This window comes from Podarcis erhardii (genome assembly GCF_964252035.2).
Source record: "Podarcis erhardii genome assembly, chromosome: 2".
NCBI lineage: Eukaryota > Metazoa > Chordata > Lepidosauria > Squamata > Lacertidae > Podarcis > Podarcis erhardii.
The window spans coordinates 125,659,479-125,678,455 of record NC_138498.1 but is presented as its reverse complement, the minus strand read 5'-3'; the positions used below and the strand labels follow the sequence as shown (position 1 = coordinate 125,678,455).

The window sequence follows — 18,977 nt, the reverse complement described above, 5'->3', positions numbered from 1 at the left end:
ACAAACTTCCCTCGGTCGATGGCGAAATGGAAGAGCTCCTGCCAGTCAAAGAAGTACCTGTACAGGTAGCGAAGCCGCTGCATGCTGTTGGGAGAAGTGGCAAGCCTGTTTCATCCGGTATAGGATGTGTTGGGGGGCAGGAGGGGCGTAAAGGAAGGTCAGGTGTGGGAGGGGCACGGGAACAGGCTGATACCCTTGCTCCCTCCTGCCATCGTGGCCGGACCCCATCTGCCCCCCACCCCAGCTAAGGATCAACAGTCCCATCATGCAGGGTTGCCACTTGCCCTGTATAATACGTTGAATGGATCAGAGTCATTTATTCCTACAAACATCGTGTGAAGTTTCCAGAAGATGGGTTATTATAAAGGGTTATTGTAACAGGTACAAGGAAAATAGAGAAAAAAGTGAAATATTTAGGAGTATGATGTTGTTGTTTAGTCATTGAGTTGTGTCCAACTCTTCGTGACCCCCTGGACCAGAGCACACCAGGCACTCCCATCTTCCACTGCCTCCCGCAGTTTGGTCAAACTCATGCTGGTAGCTTAGAGAACACTGTCTAATCACCTCGTCCTCCAGCCAAGCAGAAGCCATGGAAGCTCCTGCAGCCAAGCAGAAGCCATGGAAGCAGCACCAAGCATTTGGCTTCCATAAACTGTTCAAAAACCGGAACAATTACTTCCGGTTTTCATTCATTTGGGAGCTGGAGCGTTCGGCTCCCAAGGCATACAGGAGCTGAGGTTCCACTGTATTTGTGAATTCCCTTTTTGGGTCTGACCTCTTCAACCCTTGACATACTAGTTTTAGCAAGAAAGCCACATCCTGGCTACTTTCAAGACATTAGCTCCCTAGTTCTGTTCTTCTTGCTAACATCTTAACCCCAATTTGTTCTAAAGATACAACTTCCCTGTAGGTAGCCTAGCCACAAGCTATATTAAAAATATGCTAACTGTTGCAACCTACGCCCTAGCTGTTGCAACCTTATGACCTTTATGAAAAAGCAATAAAAGCATCATTTATTCTGGAAAAGCAATCTGAATAGCTCCAATTATCATTCCTTACATGGGATACCTACAATGATCTGCTAAGACATTTGAGGGAGAAACAAAAATGTAAAAATTAAGAAATTTTTGTATTGGACTGGCCAAGCTATCATCAGATTTGTTTAATAATAATTTTTATTAGTTATCAATTACAGTACACTGTCGCTTAATCACCCTTTAAATAGGAGAAGATAAATAATTGTACTCTATAGAACAAAAAAGCCTGTCCTGTTTGTTTTTAGGTTTCGGTACCAACAAATCCTGCCTAGTTCTTTTAGCCCTTTCAAAGGCTGTTTGAATTAACTCCTGCAGATAGTCTCTATCTCTTAATGAAGAGGAATGACTATTGGAAGAACGCTATCTTGCAACTGCTCCTACGTTTATGGTTTTGTGATTCCAGTGAATGTCTATCTGCAGAACGATTTGTTTGCTCCAGCCGTGAGCAAACACGGCTTACCGCATACACAACCGATATAGTAAAGAGAGACATTAGTTCATTCTATGTTTATGAGTATCTCCAGGCTTGGTTATGCACATTGCACTTTAGTTTGCTTTTTGTTTAGTAGGTTTATGAGTTTATATACGTATTCTAGTAAAATTGTCCTTTATATTTGTATTCATAAGCCAGCTTTGGTGTTGTTGGCTTGTTGTATAATTGATGATTTTCTTTACTTCGGCATTCCAAAATCTTATAAATTTCAATTACATTACAGTCATAATAATAATCCCTTATACAACAACTGCAATATTAATAACTTCTGTTTGTGTTTCAGTTACAGATAGGTAGCCGTGTTGGTCTGCCATAGTCAAAACAAAACAAATTCCTTCCAGTAGCACCTTCTGTTTGTGTTGACACATTAAATGATTTATAAGACTACAAATGAAGGATTCAAACTACCTCCTTGTTCTGGCAATTATCCTGTCCGTAGTGTTCCTTCCTGTCCTTGTAAAATGTTATGTTTATCTTTTCCCGGTTGTTGCTGTTACCTAAAGTGGTTAGGGAAACCCAGCCAGATGGGCAGGATAAATCATCATTATCAAAAATACCTCATCTGTTGTGATGGACTGACACTCCATTAACACTGAGGAGGAAAGGGAACAGAGTCACCTGCTCAAGGAATATATGCCAGACACTGACAAAAATGTCTCCAGTCAAGATCTGGTGCTCACTCCACAAGCTTACTGCTGTTCCCAACAGCCTTTAATGTATAATACACATATAATTCTTTTCTTTCTCCCTTGGGGACGCAATTCTTTGCTCCTGGCATGCACTCAGGAAATGGTTTGAAGGATCGAAGGAGAAGAGTAGCAAGAGATTTCTAGACCTAGCCTTCCCACAAAGAAAAGCCTGAATTCAACATCTTGGCCATTGACTTCCACACTGCAGATCTGGATACGTATTAGAAGAATATTGGGCACCGAGTTAGCACTCGAGAGCTTTGAGAGGCAGGGCTGACTTCTCTGCTGAGCTGAAGAAGCACAAGAACACTGTTGGAATAGAAATTAAAGTTTCCGGAAATAAAATTACTACACAGCAATTGCTATTGTTTGTCTCCACTGTGAGTTCTTTGATGGGAAGTGAGAGATGTGTTGTGACGGAAGCTCTTTCCACATCCCAAGCACTGATAGGGTTTCTCTCCACTATGAATTCTTTGATGGGAAGTGAGAGAGTCGCTACGACTGAAGCTCTTTCCACATTCGAAGCACTGATAGGGTTTCTCCCCTGTATGAATTCTTTGATGGAAAGTGAGATGGGTGCTATGACTGAAGCTCTTTCCACATTCCTTGCACTGGTAGGGTTTCTCCCCTGTATGAATTCTTTGATGGTAAGTGAGAGAGGCGCTCTGGCTGAAGCTCTTTCCACATTCGAAGCACTGATAGGGTTTCTCCCCTGTATGAATTCTTTGATGGGAAGTGAGATTGGTGCTATAACTGAAGCTCTTTCCACATTCAAAGCACTGATAGCGCTTCTCCCCTATATGAATTATTTGATGGGAAGCAAGATTGCTACTCCGACTGAAGGTCTTTCCACATTCCAAGCACTGATAGGATTTCTCCCCTGTATGACTTCTTTCATGGGAAGTGAGAGAGTCGCTCCGACTAAAGGTCTTTCCACATTCTAAGCACTGATAGGGTTTCTCTCCACTATGAATTCTTTGATGGGAAGTGAGATTATTTTTCTGACTGAAGCTCTTTCCACATTCCAAGCATTGATAGGGTTTCTCCCCTGTATGAATTATTTGATGGGAAGTGAGATGGGTGCTCTGACTGAATCTCTTTCCACATTCCAAGCACTGATACGGTTTCTCCCCTGTATGAATTATTTGATGGGAAGTGAGAGAGTCGCTCCGACTAAAGGTCTTTCCACATTCCAAGCACTGATAGTGTTTCTCCCGATTATGGATTCTTTGATGGGAAGTGAGACTACTCTTCTGATTGAAGCTCTTTCCACATTCAAAGCACTGATAGGGTTTCTCCCCTATATGAATTCTTTGATGGGAAGTGAGAGAGCCGCTCTGAGTGAAGCTCTTTCCACATTCCAAGCACTGATAGGGTTTCTCCCCTGTATGAATTCTTTGATGGGAAGTGAGATTGGCGCTATGACTGAAGCTCTTCCCACATTCCAAGCACTGATAGGGTTTCTCCCCTGTATGACTTCTTTGATGGGAAGTGAGAGAGGCGCTCTGACTGAAGGTCTTTCCACATTCGAAGCACTGATAGGGATTCTCCCCTGTATGACTTCTTTGATGGGAAGTGAGATGGGTGCTCTGGCTGAAGCTCTTCCCACATTCCAAGCACTGATAGGGTTTCTCCCCTGTATGAATTCTTTGATGGGAAGTGAGAGAGGCGCTCTGACTGAAGGTCTTTCCACATTCGAAGCACTGATAGGGTTTCTCCCCTGTATGAATTCTTTGATGGGAAGTGAGAGAGTCACTCCGACTGAAGGTCTTTCCACATTTGAAGCACTGATAGGGTTTCTCCCCTGTATGAATTCTTTGATGGGAAGTGAGATTGCTGCTGTGACTGAAGCTCTTTCCACATTCCAAGCACTGATAGGGTTTCTCCCCTGTATGACTTCTTTGATGGGAAGTGAGATGGGTGCTCTGGCTGAAGCTCTTCCCACATTCCAAGCACTGATAGGGTTTCTCCCCTGTATGACTTCTTTGATGGGAAGTGAGATGGGCATTCTTACTGAAGCTCTTTCCACATTCCAAGCACTGATAGGGTTTCTCCCCTGTATGAATTCTTTGATGGGAAGTGAGAGAGGCGCTCTGACTGAAGCTCTTTCCACATTCGTAACATGGATAGGGTTTATTCCCAATGGGATTTCTTTGAGGAGAAGTGGACTGGGACCTCTGACTAAAGCTCTCTTCACACTTTGAGTATTTATATTGTTTCTCCACTGTGTGGATTCTGTATTGCTCCCACTTGTTATTAATTTCCATTTCATCACCACCTGCAATTATAAAACCAATTACAGTGGTACCTTGGTTCTCAAACTTAAGCTGTTCTTGAATTGTATCCCAAAACCAAAGCGAGCTTTCCCATAGAAAGTACAGTGGTACCTCGAGTTACAAATGCGTCAGGTTACAAATGCGTCAGGTAACAAACTCCGCTAACCTGGACGTAGTTACCTTGACTTTAGAACTTTGAACCAGGATGAGAATGGGAATTGTGTGCCAGCGGGGCTGCGGCAGTGGGAGGCCCCATTAGCGAAACCATGCCTCAGGTTAAGAACGGACCTCCGGAACAAATTTAGTTCGTAACTAGAGGTACCACTGTACAGTGGTGCCTCGCAAGACGAAAATAATCCGTTCCACGAGTCTCTTCGTCTATTAGCGGCTTAGCGCTATTAGCAGCTTAGCGGCTATTAAAGGCTTGGCGGCTAAGAGGCTATTAGAGGCTTAGAAAAAGGGGGGGAAGCGGAAAAAATCGCAAGACTCGCAAGACGTTTTCGTCTTGCGAAGCAAGCCCATAGGGAAATTCGTCTTGCGAAGTGCATCGGAAAACGGAAAACCCTTTCGTCTAGCGGGTTTTTCGTCTTGCGAGCCATTCGTCTTGCGGGGCACCACTGTAATGCGGAATGGATTAATCCGTTTCAGACAATTAAAAACAACCCATAAAACAGCAGTTTAACATGAATTTTACTCTCTAATGAGACCATTGGTCCATAAAATGAAAGCAATAAACCGGACTTCCGGTCGGCGCCAGCGTTTAATGGCCGTCTTTGCCTCGAGCTCCGAGGCAGGACTGCTCCGCGAGTTCGGGTCTGACCCGCTACGGCGAGCGGGGGACCCCTAAAATCACAGGCGCTAAGCCTGTGAACAAGGAGACTTGGTGGGCACCTTTTGCGCCCCCCGGTACTGTGAAGGAGCCTTTTTAAAGGCTCCGGAGCGGCATCGGGTGTGAGCGCGGTGCTGAGAGTCGTTACCCAGCCCGTGGAGTGAAGCCGCGTCGCCATGAACGGAGAGCGCCGATTCCTTCCTGAAACTGAAAATTGACTACAAGACCCGTGAGTAAGACTGAGAGATTGAACGGGACATTAAATTTTGAAATTTGGCTGAAAACGGGAAAGGCATAAACTAAGGAAGTCTGCCTCCCCAAACTGCATGATAAACAAAGCAACGAAAAGAGTAAGCTGCATTTGAAATGAAAATATCTTTTTAAGTTGTCAAACCTGACATCGGACTTAGACTTCCCCCCAATAGGCAGGAGAAGGGGGGAAGAAAAATTGGACACTGTTAACCTGCGTGAAAATAAGCGGAGAAAAAAGATCTTTCACTGCCAAATCCCCCAGGTCGGGCTGCCTGAGCAAGGCACCGGGAAAGTGAACTGTCAGTTCAAACTGGATACAAAGTGGGGTTTTGTCTGAAACAAAGTTACTGGACTTTAGTGGAAGTAGTTTGCTGAACTTTTGGTTACATTGAAAAAATTGTGGATTTACAGTGTGGACTTTGGAACTTTTTGTTTACTGTTTTACGCTTCCTTGCTCCTTTGTTTCTCCTTTCCATTCGGATACAATTGAATGCTCCCTCTAGAGGGTTTTAAGAGAAACTGTTACATTGAAAAAGAAACAGTGGGATTTTCCATTTGCAAGTCTTTCCTGTGAGAACGACCTTGAGGATATGAGTGGCCCAGCAGAAGAGATAGTAACTAGACTCAAAGCAAAGAAGGAACAAAAGGGGCTCAATATCAGGCACATTACCAGCTGCACAGGAAAAGGCAGCAACAGCATCTATGGATTCTATGACACAGGCACTGCTTAAAATAAATCAATCCTTAGAAGCATTGACAAAGTTGTCTACAGAAAATTCCAAAAAACTGACAGAACTGACAGCAAGATTAGATTTGAATACAGCAAGTGTAACATCCAATACAGATTCTATTAATAAATTAATTCAAGAAAGTTCTGAAACACGAAAGATTGCTGAAAGCGCAAAAAATACTGCAGAAGAGACAAGGGAAAAGTTTGGGCCGATCATAAAAAAAGTGAATGAACATGATGCAACCTTGTCCTTACTGGAACTTCAGAGGAAGGAGAAAAACCTGAAATTAAGATTGGTTCCTGAAAGTGAGAGGGACAGTCTTGTGGAATTCCTTACAGAGAACTTTGCGGAATTTTGGCAAGAGGAATGGGGGGAAGAAGATGAGTTTGAAATAACAACAGCTTTCCGGCTGGGCAGGAGACAGGGTAAGAAACCAAGGGACTGTCTAATTATACTAAGATCAAAGGAAGAAAGAGATAAAATATTGAACTTGCATTATCAAAAGGCACTGGTGATTCAGAATTGTCAAATACAGATTTTTAAAGACATTCCTAAATATATCTTGGAGGTGAGAACCTTCTATAAAGATTTGGTCGACCTGCTGAAGAAAAACACCATACCTTTTAGGTGGGAGTTTCCACAGGGACTATCTTTCAATTTCAAAGGAAGGAAGATTAAAATAAGAACAATTCAAGACAAAGAACAGTTTTTGGAGAGATACTCGGAAGACCTGCAGAAAGGAACCGTAGAGGAGAAAGAACCAACTGATATCGCAAATCTATCATTTGGACTTTTACCACCACCATCGGAGGAAGAACAAAAGCTCGGAGACGTCGGAGGAACAGGTACTTAAGAACAAAATGTCTCTGCAACTTCTTAGTTGGAACTGTAACGGTTTAAACCTTCCCCGAAAAAGACGTCAAGTTTTTCATATCCTGAAGAGAGAACAGTTAGACCTAATATGTTTGCAAGAAACTCATATTGCCAGGATACACAGGAAACTGTTGATAAACAAGAGACTTGGACAGGAATTTATTTCATCAGACAAAGTGAAGAAAAGAGGCGTGGTGATCTACGCAAAAGAAAAATTGGTTCCAAAAATGATATTTAAAGATGAACAAGGAAGATACCTGGCAATTGAAATACAAATTCAAGGAGAAAAAAATTTGATAGTTGGAGTTTATGCGCCAAATGAAGGGAAGGCCGAATTCTTTAAGAAGTTGCATGAGACTTTAATGGACTTTTTAGACTATAAAATCGTAATGATGGGAGATATGAATGGAGTTGTCTCCACAAACATGGATAAAGCACAGAGACAAGTGATTTCTAAGGAAGGGAGACTACCAAAGATCTTTTTTGAAATGACTGAAACTATGGACTTGATTGACATTTGGAGAACAAGAAACCCTCTCGAGAGAGAGGGAACCTTTTTCTCTGAAGCAAAAATGACATGGACAAGAATTGACCAAATTTGGGTTACTAGTAGCCTGGCGCCAAGAATAAAAAAAGTAGAAATCTGCCCAAAAACCTGCTCTGACCATAACGCTGTAAAGATGGAGATGAAATTAACAACAACTGGATCCTTTAGATGGAGAATGAATGACACCCTATTTAGAGATGAAGAGATTTACAAGAAGGCCCAAAAAACATTGAAAGATTACTTTGAGATAAATTTGAGAACAGAAGTGGAGAAAAGAACAGTTTGGGACGCTAGCAAAGCCGTGATGCGAGGTTTCCTAATCCAACAGAACTCTATAAAGAGGAAAAAACAAAATGAGAGGAAAGAAAATTTTTTAGAAAAAATGAGAGGAGAAAAGAAATTGAGGTCTAAACCAAAGTCGCATGAGATTCTGAGAGAAATAAAGAATTATCAGATGTAATATATGGAACTGATGAACCAAGAAATAGAATGGAAAATAAAGCAAATGAGACAAAAGACATTTGAATCAGCAGATAAATGTGGGAAACTTCTGTCATGGCAATTGAAAAAGAGGCAGAAATTGAACACTGTGACAAGCCTAGAAATCGACGGAAAGATCATCCACAAACCTAATGAGATAAGTAATTGTTTTCAAAGCTTTTTTAAGAAATTGTATGCACAAGGGCCAGTTAACGAACAAGAAATAGAAGAATTTATTTAAAAATATGGCCTACCAAAAATTCCAGAACAAAGTAAAATGATTTTGAATGAGAAAATAACAGAACAAGAAATAGAGGGTGCCATTCAGAATATGCAATTGGGAAAATCACCAGGACCAGATGGTTTGACGGCTAGATACTACAAAGCGCTGAAGGAATGGTTAATACAACCACTGAAGGAAGTCTGTAATGAAATTTTGGAGGGGAAAAAGGCACCTGAATCGTGGAAAGAGGCTTTCATCTCACTTATACCGAAAACAGAGACTGAAAAGAACCAGGTCAGAAACTACCGCCCTATATCTTTACTTAATGTGGATTACAAAATTTTTGCAGACATTTTGGCAAAAAGACTGAAGAGAGTGTTGTTAGGGGAGATTCATAAGGACCAAGCTGGCTTTCTCCCAGGGAGACATATGTCAGATAATGTGAGGAATATTATAGACATTTTGGAGCTGTTAGAAGTTGACATTAACAGGAAGGCTGTTTTGATTTTTGTGGACGCGGAGAAAGCCTTTGACAATATTTGTTGGAGTTTTATGAAGAAGAATCTCCAAGGGATGGGGGTAGGCCAAGGTTTTGAAAACGGTATAGGTGCAATATACTCTAAGCAAAAAGCAAAGCTAATTGTAAATAATGTGGTAACAGAAGAAATATCCATAGAAAAAGGTACACGGCAGGGATGCCCAATATCCCCTTTGCTTTTCATTTCAGTCCTGGAGGTTTTGTTAAACATGATTAGAAAGGACCAGTTGGTTAAAGGAGTTTAGGTCGGAGTCAGACACTACAAACTAAGAGCATTTGCAGATGACCTAGTATTGACCTTGCAACAGCCAGACACTAGTACCATAAGAGTATTAGAATTAATTGAGATATTTGGTCAAGTAGCAGGATTTAAATTGAACAAACAAAAAACGAAAGTGCTGGAAAAAAATTTAACAATGGAGGAAAGAGAGAAATTTCAGAACGAAACAGGTTTGGAAATAACGAAAAAAGTGAAATACCTGGGGATAAACTTAACATCTAAGAATGTGAATTTATTTAAGGATAATTATGAAAAATGTTGGTTAGAAGTAAAGAAAGATCTAGAAATTTGGTCAAGGTTGAGACTTTCCTTGTTAGGCCGAATTGCTACTATTAAGATGAATGTATTGCCTAGAATGTTATTTTTATTTCAGACGCTGCAGATCTTGGACAAGATGGACTGTTTCAAGAAGTGGCAGAAAGATATATCAAAATTTGTCTGGCAGGGCAAAAAGCCCAGAATAAAATTTAAGATCTTAACTGATGCAAAAGATAGAGGGGGGTTTGCCCTGCCGGACTTAAGACTTTATTATGAATCGGCAGCTTTCTGCTGGCTGAAACACTGGCTACTTCTTGAGAACACAGACATTTTGGATCTGGAAGGGTACGATAATAACTTTGGCTGGCATGCATACTTATGGTACGATAAGGCAAAGGTGTATAAAGGTTTCAAAAATCATATTGTTAGGAAAGCATTATACAATGTTTGGATCCGATATAAAGATCTGTTGGAAAGTAAAACTCCCAGGTGGCTGTCACCAATGGAAGCCAAGGAGGTGAAAAAACTTAATATGGATTCTAAATGGCCAAAATATTGTGAAATCTTAGAACATGATGGTGAAAGAGTTAAACTTCAGTGTTATGAGAAATTAAAGTCCAAAGTTCGAGATTGGTTGCACTATCATCAGATAAATGAGACATTTAAACAGGATAGGAAAATAGGATTTCAGAAAGAGAGGTCAAAATTAGAAACAGAACTGTTAGAACCCAATACTAAGAATTTGTCAAGAATGTATAATTTGCTGTTGAAATGGAATACACAGGATGAAACGGTGAAATCAGCTATGATTAAATGGGCACAAGACATCGGTCATGACATTATGTTTGCTGACTGGGAACAGTTATGGACCACTGGTGTTAGATTTAACCGCATGTAATGCTTTGAAAGAAAACATAATGAAAATGATCTATAGGTGGTACATGACCCCAGTCAAGCTTGCAAAAATCTATCATTTGCCCAATAATAAATGTTGGAAATGTAATGAGACTGAAGGTACTTTTTACCACCTTTGGTGGACCTGCCCGAAGATTAAAGCTTTTTGGGAAATGATCTATAATGAAATTAAGAAAGTCCTTAAGTGGACCTTTCCTAAGAAACCTGAGGCTTTTCTCTTGGGCATGGTTGGCCAATTGGTGTTAAAGAGGGACAGGACTTTTTTTATGTATGCTACCACAGCAGCAAGAATTCTTCTGGCAAAGTATTGGAAGATGCAAGAACTACCTACTCTGGAAGAATGGCAAACAAAGGTGACGGACTTTATGGGACTGGCTGAGATGACTGGCAGAATCCGCGACCAGGGGAAGGAGACAGTGGAAGAGGACTGGAAGAAATTTAAAATATATCTTTAAAACTGTTGTAAAATTGAGGAGTGTTAAGATGTCAAGGGGTAAGAAGCAGAGAATTACAGCTGTAATTAACAAATTAAAGAAAACTTAATGAAAGGGAATTATAGATAAATTGACTAAAGGGTTGCTAAAGAATCGTAAAACAAGGATGCAGTGATGGGGAGGTATGGGGAAGTCGAAGGAAAGAAGGTGCATGAAAATAAGATTATGAAGTTATACATGTTTAAATGTTTTGTATGTTTTTGTTTTGTGTTTCGCTTGTCTTTATTATGTGTTTGGAAAATGAATAAAAAATATTATATAAAAAAAAATGAAAGCAAGAAACCAGGGTGCCATCTACTACCCAGTATCAAAAATTGGCAGTGATCTACCCATTGCCATTGGAGGGACAGGGGTGAAAGAGGGGAGTTTAAGGGGGGGACACAAACTGGAGGGACAAGGGGTGCATGTGGGGAAGGAGGTGGCTAGCTGGATGCGGGAGGGGAGTTTAAGTGGGGGGAACGAAAAACACTCAAAGTGGAGGGAAGAGGAGTGCGCGTAGGATGTGTGTGGGGAAGGATGTGGCTAACTGGATGCGGGAGGGGGAGTTTAAGTGGGAGGAAGGAAAGGGAGGCAAAATTTCTCTCTCCCCAAAGCAGCTCTCTCGCTTGCTTGCTCTCCCCTCTGCATGTTTTCCAGCATCTGCCCATCCTCCCCATTCACCTGGGCGAGTCCCAGGGCTTCTGCCTCCACTTGGGGCAGCATGTCAAAGCGGCAGCCTTGGGCCAGCCAGGGCGGTACTGCCTGCACATCCCTGGTGTGATGGAACAGGAATGCAGCAGCAGCAGCAGCAGCAGCACCAGAGCGCAGAGAGGAGGCGGCAGCTGCTGCTCTCCTAGCTGCCAGATGCTGAGTCAGGTGGGCTGGAGCCTGCGCACCGTGCGAGCGCCCCATCTCCTGCTCGGGAATGTGGCACCCACGCTGCTTCGCCTGGATTTTGCTTGGGGTCGGGCTTGGGGAGGGAGGGAGGGAGGGAAGGCAAAGGGATGGGAAGGTCAACCTGCCCAGCATAGTTCCCCCACCGCTGGGGGAGAGTCGCCAACTTCCAAGTCTCCCTACTCCGGAGTCACTTACATTCTGAGGAGCCACCCAACTCCACTTTGTAGCAAGGAAAGAGGCGCTTCCCATCAGAGGGGAGGGGAGGGAAGGGAAGGGAAGGGAAGGGAAGGGAGTGGTGGCAGTCACTGCTGGGACAAGCTGCTCGTTCAAAACAGAAGTGTGCACTCAAATTGGAGCACGTTCGGCTTCCGAAAAGGGTTCAAAAACTGGAACACTCATTTCTGGGTTTGAAGTGTTCGGGTTCCAAGTAGTTTGAGAACTAAGCTGTTTGAAAACCGAGGTACCACTGCATTTTAAAATATTAATATCTTATTGAAATATATTTTGTTCATAAAGATGTAATACAAGAGAAAGGAATACAAAAGGGAAAGAGTGTGTGGAAGAACGATTTTTAAAAGAGGAAAAAAATTGTGGAACAAATGCAGTGTAATAAAAATAAATTTCCCTTTTATATCATATAGATGTTAAGTGGTATTGTTACACTAATATCCAGTTGTCCCTTGGTTCTCGAGCGGTTCTGTTCGACTCCCAGAACTGATGAAAAACCAAGGTGCTGCTTCCAATTGACTTAGCTTCCTGTACTCAATTGGAAGCTGCGCTGACCATTCGACTTCCGAAAATCGTTCAAAAACCAGAACACTCATTTTGAATTTTCAATCATTCGGGAGCCAAAGCATACACGTACCAAGGCATTCAAGTTCCAAGGTATGACTGTATATATAGAGAAAAACTAATTAGAGCCTCAGGAAGAACGACCGTTCACAATTGTTGGTTATTGAACATCGCTAATGAACAGTTGTGAAATAAGAAGAAATGAAGGGGATTAGATGGGAATTCTTACTGAGTTCCAGCCAATCCTTGGAGATTCATCGCAAGGAGAGATTTATGGAATTTCAAAACAGATATGATGATCCTCAGAGAATCTTACCCAGAGAATCCAGGAGCCCACGATTCTCCTCCATGACCTCCTTATACAGAGCTCTCTGGTCAGGATCCAGCAACGCCAACTCCTTGTCCGTGAAATGAACAGCGACATCCTCAAAGCACACCGGACCCTAAAAGAAAAAGGGAAATGTCCTCCTCTTAGACAGCATAAAGATGATCTACCACACATTGCTCCGTTGTTTTCTGCCTGTTAATTGCTGTGTTGTTTAAATGGGATTGTTTTGCTCCACATGGTATGAATGCTTATTTTAACATCTCGCTGGAATTACTTTATTATTTTAATGATGGGTCCTAATCTTTGTGTAAATGGGTGGAACTCCACATTTTTTTCTTCCAAGCATTCTGGCTGCCCCACCCCTCGGCCTCTCTCCCTACAAGTCTCATGCCCCCTACCTGATCTGCTTCTCTGGCCGCTGCTTCTCCTTCTCCACCATGAAAAGACGCATGAGGTCTGGCTGGCATCATCCGGTCACCTGCCAGAGACAAAGGGAAGTGGGAAGCCATGAATGCCTGCTTTTCTCCAATGTTCAGGACTGCATCTCTAATTTCAGGTGGACTTTTGAAGTAGTCTATCCTACTGAGACATTTGTACACCTTCCTATTTTAGTTGTGCAAAAATACATCTCTGCTCCTTTGGGCTCTTGGGCCCAACCACATCCCCATGAAAAAGGAAAAGAACCCACAGAATCGAATCCCTAGGATGTGACCAAAGAGAGAAATAACATTCTCCTTACCCAGTGGTCTCTCTCTGGTTTCCATCGGAGTCCTCCTTGCCTCTGAGGAATCGGGACCCATTTCTGCCATCAGATCCTTTCCCTGAAAGAGCAACAAAGATTCAAAAGAGATAATTGGGAGGAGGATTAGAAAAGTAACGGAAGAGGCAAACACTCTAGGGGTACCAGATCGCATTCCTAGGATCCGATCCATAAAGGGATGGGACATTAGTACCACATTTTGGGATACTCTCGCTCTGGTTTGGAGCCCCTTGGGAAAACCCAGAGGAAAATATATCTCACCTGATGCTCTGCCTGCTTCCTCTCCTCTGCCTGACTCAGGAGGAAACCTTCGGCCAGGGCCACTCCCTGGGAACTGGTCTCCGCTCCACATTCCCTCATCCAGCTCTCTATCTCGGGTGGAAGGACAGCCAGGAACTGCTCCAAGATCACCAGGTCCAGCATCTCAGCTTTCGTGTTCCTTTCTGGCTTCAGCCACTGACAGACAAGGTGGTAGAACCGGCTGCAAACTTCTCGGGGTCCTTTGGCCTCCTGGTAGAACTGCTTGAGCTGCTGGCTCTGAACATCTGAGCGGAGGGTGTCCTCCTCACCCAGGACCTTCCGCATAGGGTTTTCCCAGAATCCTTCAGTGCTCCCATCTTCAGTGGCCGGGCCTATTCCTGCTTTAGGTCCAGCCGAGTCTTGCTCATCCATCTGTGCTCTCAGGAAGCTTCCAAGAGATGAGAAGGATTCCCTTTTTTCTTCTGCAAAGTTCTTCCCGTCAAATTAGAGGTGCTGGCAAACCCTACAAAACAAATGCATTGTTCTGTTATAAAATTGGCACTCTGTCAGGATCAGAAAAATGTCCCCAGACAAACGTGGATGGCTTTTGCTAGCAATCAAGGCTGCACTTCAGACTCTGAACATATTGTGGTTGTAAGTTGTTTTAAGCTGTTTTTAAACTCCACAAGAGAAAAATAAAGTTTTTTTGGGGGGGCAGACACCATCAGAATTTGTCTTAATCTGGCTGGTCTAAATTTAAATATAAGCAGAAGTTACTATCTCTTGGGTAGTGGGGGGGGGGGCACACACCATCAGAATTTGGCTCAGTCTGGCTGGTCTAAATTTAAATTTCAGCGCAGTACTGTGGGACCTCGACTTACAAACACGTCAGGTTACAAACGATTCAGGTTACAAACTCTGCTAACCTGGAAGAATTACCTTGAGTTGAGAACTCTGCCCCAAGTTGAGAACGGAAATCGTGTGCCGGTAGCGAAAGCATGTCTCAGGTTAATAACAGCTTCAGGCTAAGAATGGACCTCCGGAACGAATTACAGTGGTACCTCGGGTTACATACGCTTCAAGTTACAGACTCCGCTAACCCAGAAATAGTAATTTGGGTTAAGAACTTTGCTTCACCATGAGAACAGAAATCGTGCTCTGGCGGCGCAGCGTCAGCAGGAGGCCCCATTAGCTAAAGTGGTGCTTCAGGTTAAGAACAATTTCAGGTTAAGAACAGACCTCCAGAACGAATTAAGTTCTTAACCCAAAGTACCACTGTAATAGTATTACATAATTATTATTACTACTACTACTTCTGTTATGCTGCCCATCTGACTGGGTTGCCCCAGCTACTCTGAGCAGCTTCCAATAAGATGAACATCAAACTCAGTAAGGCATCAAAGAGTAAAAACTTTTCTTCATCAATAAACAATTATTCTCCTTGCTTTGAACCTCACCCCCACCCCCGAATTCATCAACAGACCAAGACTTTACGCTGTTTCATTGGTAGCAGAAGAGGAAAAATAACGCTTACTTACACTTAAGCACAACCACAAGGCCTCTTGACTAGGTGTTTGGCTATACCATGTGAACTGCTAATCTGTTAATTATTCTCTATCCTGTTTCCCTTTCTTCTGTTTAAGACAATTCACGAACCCAGAACTCAATACAATGACCACTAATAACAGAACATGTCACATATATCCCTGCACATTTACAGAGGACCCTCTGGATACGAATGTAATTTGTTCCGGGGGTCTGTACATACCCCAAAAACTCTGCAAGTAGAGGCACCGCTTCTGTGCATGTACATAAAGCGCTTTGCGCATGCCGCAAAACCCAGGAGAATACACTTCCGGAGTTGCCATGTTCGCAACCTGAAAAAAGGAAACGTAGCCCAAGAGTCCACTGTATTACGATATTTTGCAACATCGATGAAGAAATCTTCACCCAACTTGGGCACATACCCATGACCAAGCAACCCCCTCCCCTTTCATGGCCTTTGCTCTGGGGGACCTTCCTCCCCAAGTCTTTCTTTCCTCTCATCTCTAGGAATCCAGCTGAGTTCCTTTTAACTCTATGGAGAGCAGGAGCCCACAGAGAGAGGCTTTCTTCTGGGGAGGGTGGGACCCCCTTGGCAGACAGAGAGAGGAGCAGCAGCTTGAACAGAGAGGAAGGGGGGAGGATGCTCCCTGCCTTGGGGGTCTTCCCCCCCCTTGGGTATCCTCCCCCTGCAGCCCTGGGACCCCCCTTCCCCCCCGGGCGCCCCAAGGGGGAAGAGAGAGGAGACTCACTGGATCCCAGGAGGGGCCACCGAGGCAGCCGAGGCAGAGGACGAAGGAGGAGGGGCTTCCGCTCTGGAGGACCTGAGACCCCCGCCCCCAGTTTCTGGCCTCTCTAGGATTCCAGCTCGGCTCCGGTTAACCCTTGGCGAGCCGAGCGCACAGAGAGGCGAGGAGAATCTGAGGAGCTGCGCATGCTCCTTGCGGGGGACCCAGGGCCTTCTCTCGCGGACGCCTCAGAGCGAGAAGCGGGGAAAGGGGGAGGCGGAGGGAGGGCGGGGCAAGGACCCGTGACGAAACAGCCCTGGCCCCGCCCCTCCGCCGGGAAGGCGGCGGCGGCGGCTCTGAGGGAAACGGCTTTTCCCGCCTTTTCCCACCTTCCCGCCTTTCGAAACCTGACCCTCCCCTCAGTTTCAGGCGCCAAGGAGGCCGATTCCTGGCAGACCAGGCGACAGTTTCCCTGGGCTCCCTCATTTATCGGGGGATTTCTTTTCATTCTGCGTCATTTCTGTTCATCTCTCTTGCTTTGGGAGTTTCTATCTGCTTCTTTAGAGAGGCATTTTCCTTTATTAAAAAAGTCCCTTTCGCCAAGCTTTGCCTGCATGCCATTAAGCATTTAAATCCATTTATTCAAATGAATTTCGAAATATACTGCCACCCTCTTCCTTCTCTCTCTCCTCCTCCGCTGCCACTGAGGAGAAACGAAGAGGCTCCTCCCCCTCAGGCGTTGGACTTGTGTCTCTGTCCGTGTGGGAGAGAGAAAACGGGGGTGCAAGAAGCGCCCATGGATCCTGTAGTGGCCCCAGCAGAAGCCATCCACCATGGAGCTGAAGCCCTGCAGGTAGTCCTTGTCCCAGTTTTGGATGTGGGGCTCCTCCACTGCGAACATGGCTACAATCTTCCCTCGGCATCAGCGAAATGGAAGAGCTCCTGCCAGCAGTGGCGTAGCGTAGGTTGTCAGCACCCGGGGCAAGGCAAGTAATTTGCACCCCCTAACCCATGGTTTGCGCCCCTAACCCGTGGATTTGCGCCCCTAATCCTATCCCCCATATGTTGCGCCCGGTGCGGCCGGGCCCCCTGCACCCCCCACGCTACGCCACTGCCTGCCAGTCAAAGAAGTACCTGTACAGGTAGCGAACCTTCTGCATCCCGTTGTAGAAGTGGCAATCCTGCTTCATCTGGTACACGACATGTTATTGCAAGGGGCAGGGTGCCATCAAGGAAGGTCAGGTGGGGGAAGGGAATTCCGGAGGGGGGGACAGGCACCCCTGCTCCTTCATGCCAAAGGAGACCCCCCCACACACACTATTGTGGCAGGACCCCATCTGCCCCCCACCCCAGCTAAGCAAGAGTCACATCATGCAGGGTTGCCACCTGCCCTGTTTAATGTGCTGGATTAGATTCATTGATTCACAGAAACAACACTCTGTGAAGTTTCCAGAAGATGGGTTCCAGAACAGGTGCAAGATCACTCCAAAGAATGTTCTACACATGCGTTGCTTCTGGGCTGACCAGAGAGATGCTTAGTCTGAACTCTACTTTTGTAGCGTGAAGATGTAAAGATTGGGTCTGGCAGCTTTTTGGTGAGCATTATGTGCTCACCTAGGTTTAGCATTATGTGAATATTTGGGGTGGGGGAATTCAAAGATTTAGAAATATTGAAAAGAATGAAACTATCATTGATGGGGAGAATCTCGGTGATAAAAATGAATATAATGATAATAAATAATAATTTTTTAATTTACATCCCTCCCATCTGGCTGGGTTTCCACAGCCACTCTCTTTGGCTTAAAACACAGCACAACAACAAACATTTAAAATATAAAAACACAGCACAACAACAAACATTTAAAATATAAAAACACAGCACAACAGCAATATAAAAAGAATATAAAAATATAAAAACACAGCACAACAAACAATAAAAAAATCCTATAGAAGCAACAAAGTAACCGATAAATCAATGGAAAACAGTAACAACAACAACCAGCTTACATTTATACACTAATTAAAGTAACCATCAACCCCAAATAACATTTATCCAACACCAACCCGACAAAATCAAAACAGGGGAACCAAAATTAGAACCATTTAAAACATTTTAGCAAGTTGCCTCAATCAGCTGTTCCGGCAATGTCCCCTTGGTCTCTCAGGAGCCTTTTACGCCACATGGAAATGGGCCTTGCAGCAGGGAGCAGTCTTCCTTCCAGCACTCAGGGCAGCAGCAATGCCCCTCTGGCCTCCCAGGAGCCTTTTAGTTGTTCAGGGTGAGTGTGGGCTCCACAGTTCCAGATTTAGAATCGTCTTCTGAAGCGTTCTATCTGTGTTGGATAAAAGGCTAGATACTGCTGGAAAACACATAGCTGTTAAGAGCTAGAGGGACATGGTTGGCACTCATGTATCTGGTATGGTAAAGCTGGAATACATAAAAGCTTCTCTAATCACCCCTGAGTGCTGCCTGGAAGGACAGATCCTGAAGCTGAGGCTCCAAGACTTTGGCCACCTCAGGAGAAGAGTAGACTCCCTGGAAAAGACCCTGATGATGGGAAAGATGGAGGGCACAAGGAGAAGGGGACGATAGAGGACGAGATGGTTGGATAGTGTTCTTGAAGCTACCAGCATGAGTTTGACCAAACTGCGGGAGGCAGTGGAAGACAGGAGTGCCTGGCATGTTCTGGTCCATGGGGTCACAAAGAGTCGGACACGACTGAATGACTAAACAACAAAATCATGTTACCAGGACAAAATAATTAGGGTTTGGGGAAAACATAGAAACTTACTGGA

General features: G+C 44.1%; 1 protein-coding gene across 5 annotated transcripts in view; it reads right to left on the bottom strand.

The window, feature by feature from the left end:
* Positions 1-676: 676 nt before the first annotated feature.
* LOC309334652 (uncharacterized protein) overlaps positions 677-18,977 on the bottom strand; it is a 32,543-nt gene continuing 14,242 nt past the window's right edge. Inside the window, exons 1-9 of one of the 5 annotated variants that reach the window (XM_081849144.1) lie at positions 16,206-16,455; positions 15,680-15,788; positions 14,851-14,972; positions 13,933-14,434; positions 13,651-13,732; positions 13,310-13,389; positions 12,900-13,026; positions 1,878-4,497; positions 677-1,795 (exon numbers count right to left, since the gene is read on the bottom strand). In XM_081849144.1, coding sequence (XP_081705270.1) covers positions 2,582-4,497; positions 12,900-13,026; positions 13,310-13,389; positions 13,651-13,732; positions 13,933-14,343 — 2,616 coding nt within the window. In that variant the 5' untranslated portion in view covers positions 14,344-14,434; positions 14,851-14,972; positions 15,680-15,788; positions 16,206-16,455 and the 3' untranslated portion in view covers positions 677-1,795; positions 1,878-2,581. Of the gene's footprint in view, positions 1,796-1,877; positions 4,498-12,899; positions 13,027-13,309; positions 13,390-13,650; positions 13,733-13,932; positions 14,435-14,850; positions 14,973-15,679; positions 15,789-16,205; positions 16,480-18,977 lie in introns of those variants that run through there. The other 4 variants (XM_081849143.1, XM_081849142.1, XM_081849145.1 and 1 more) reach the window with 4 other exon arrangements.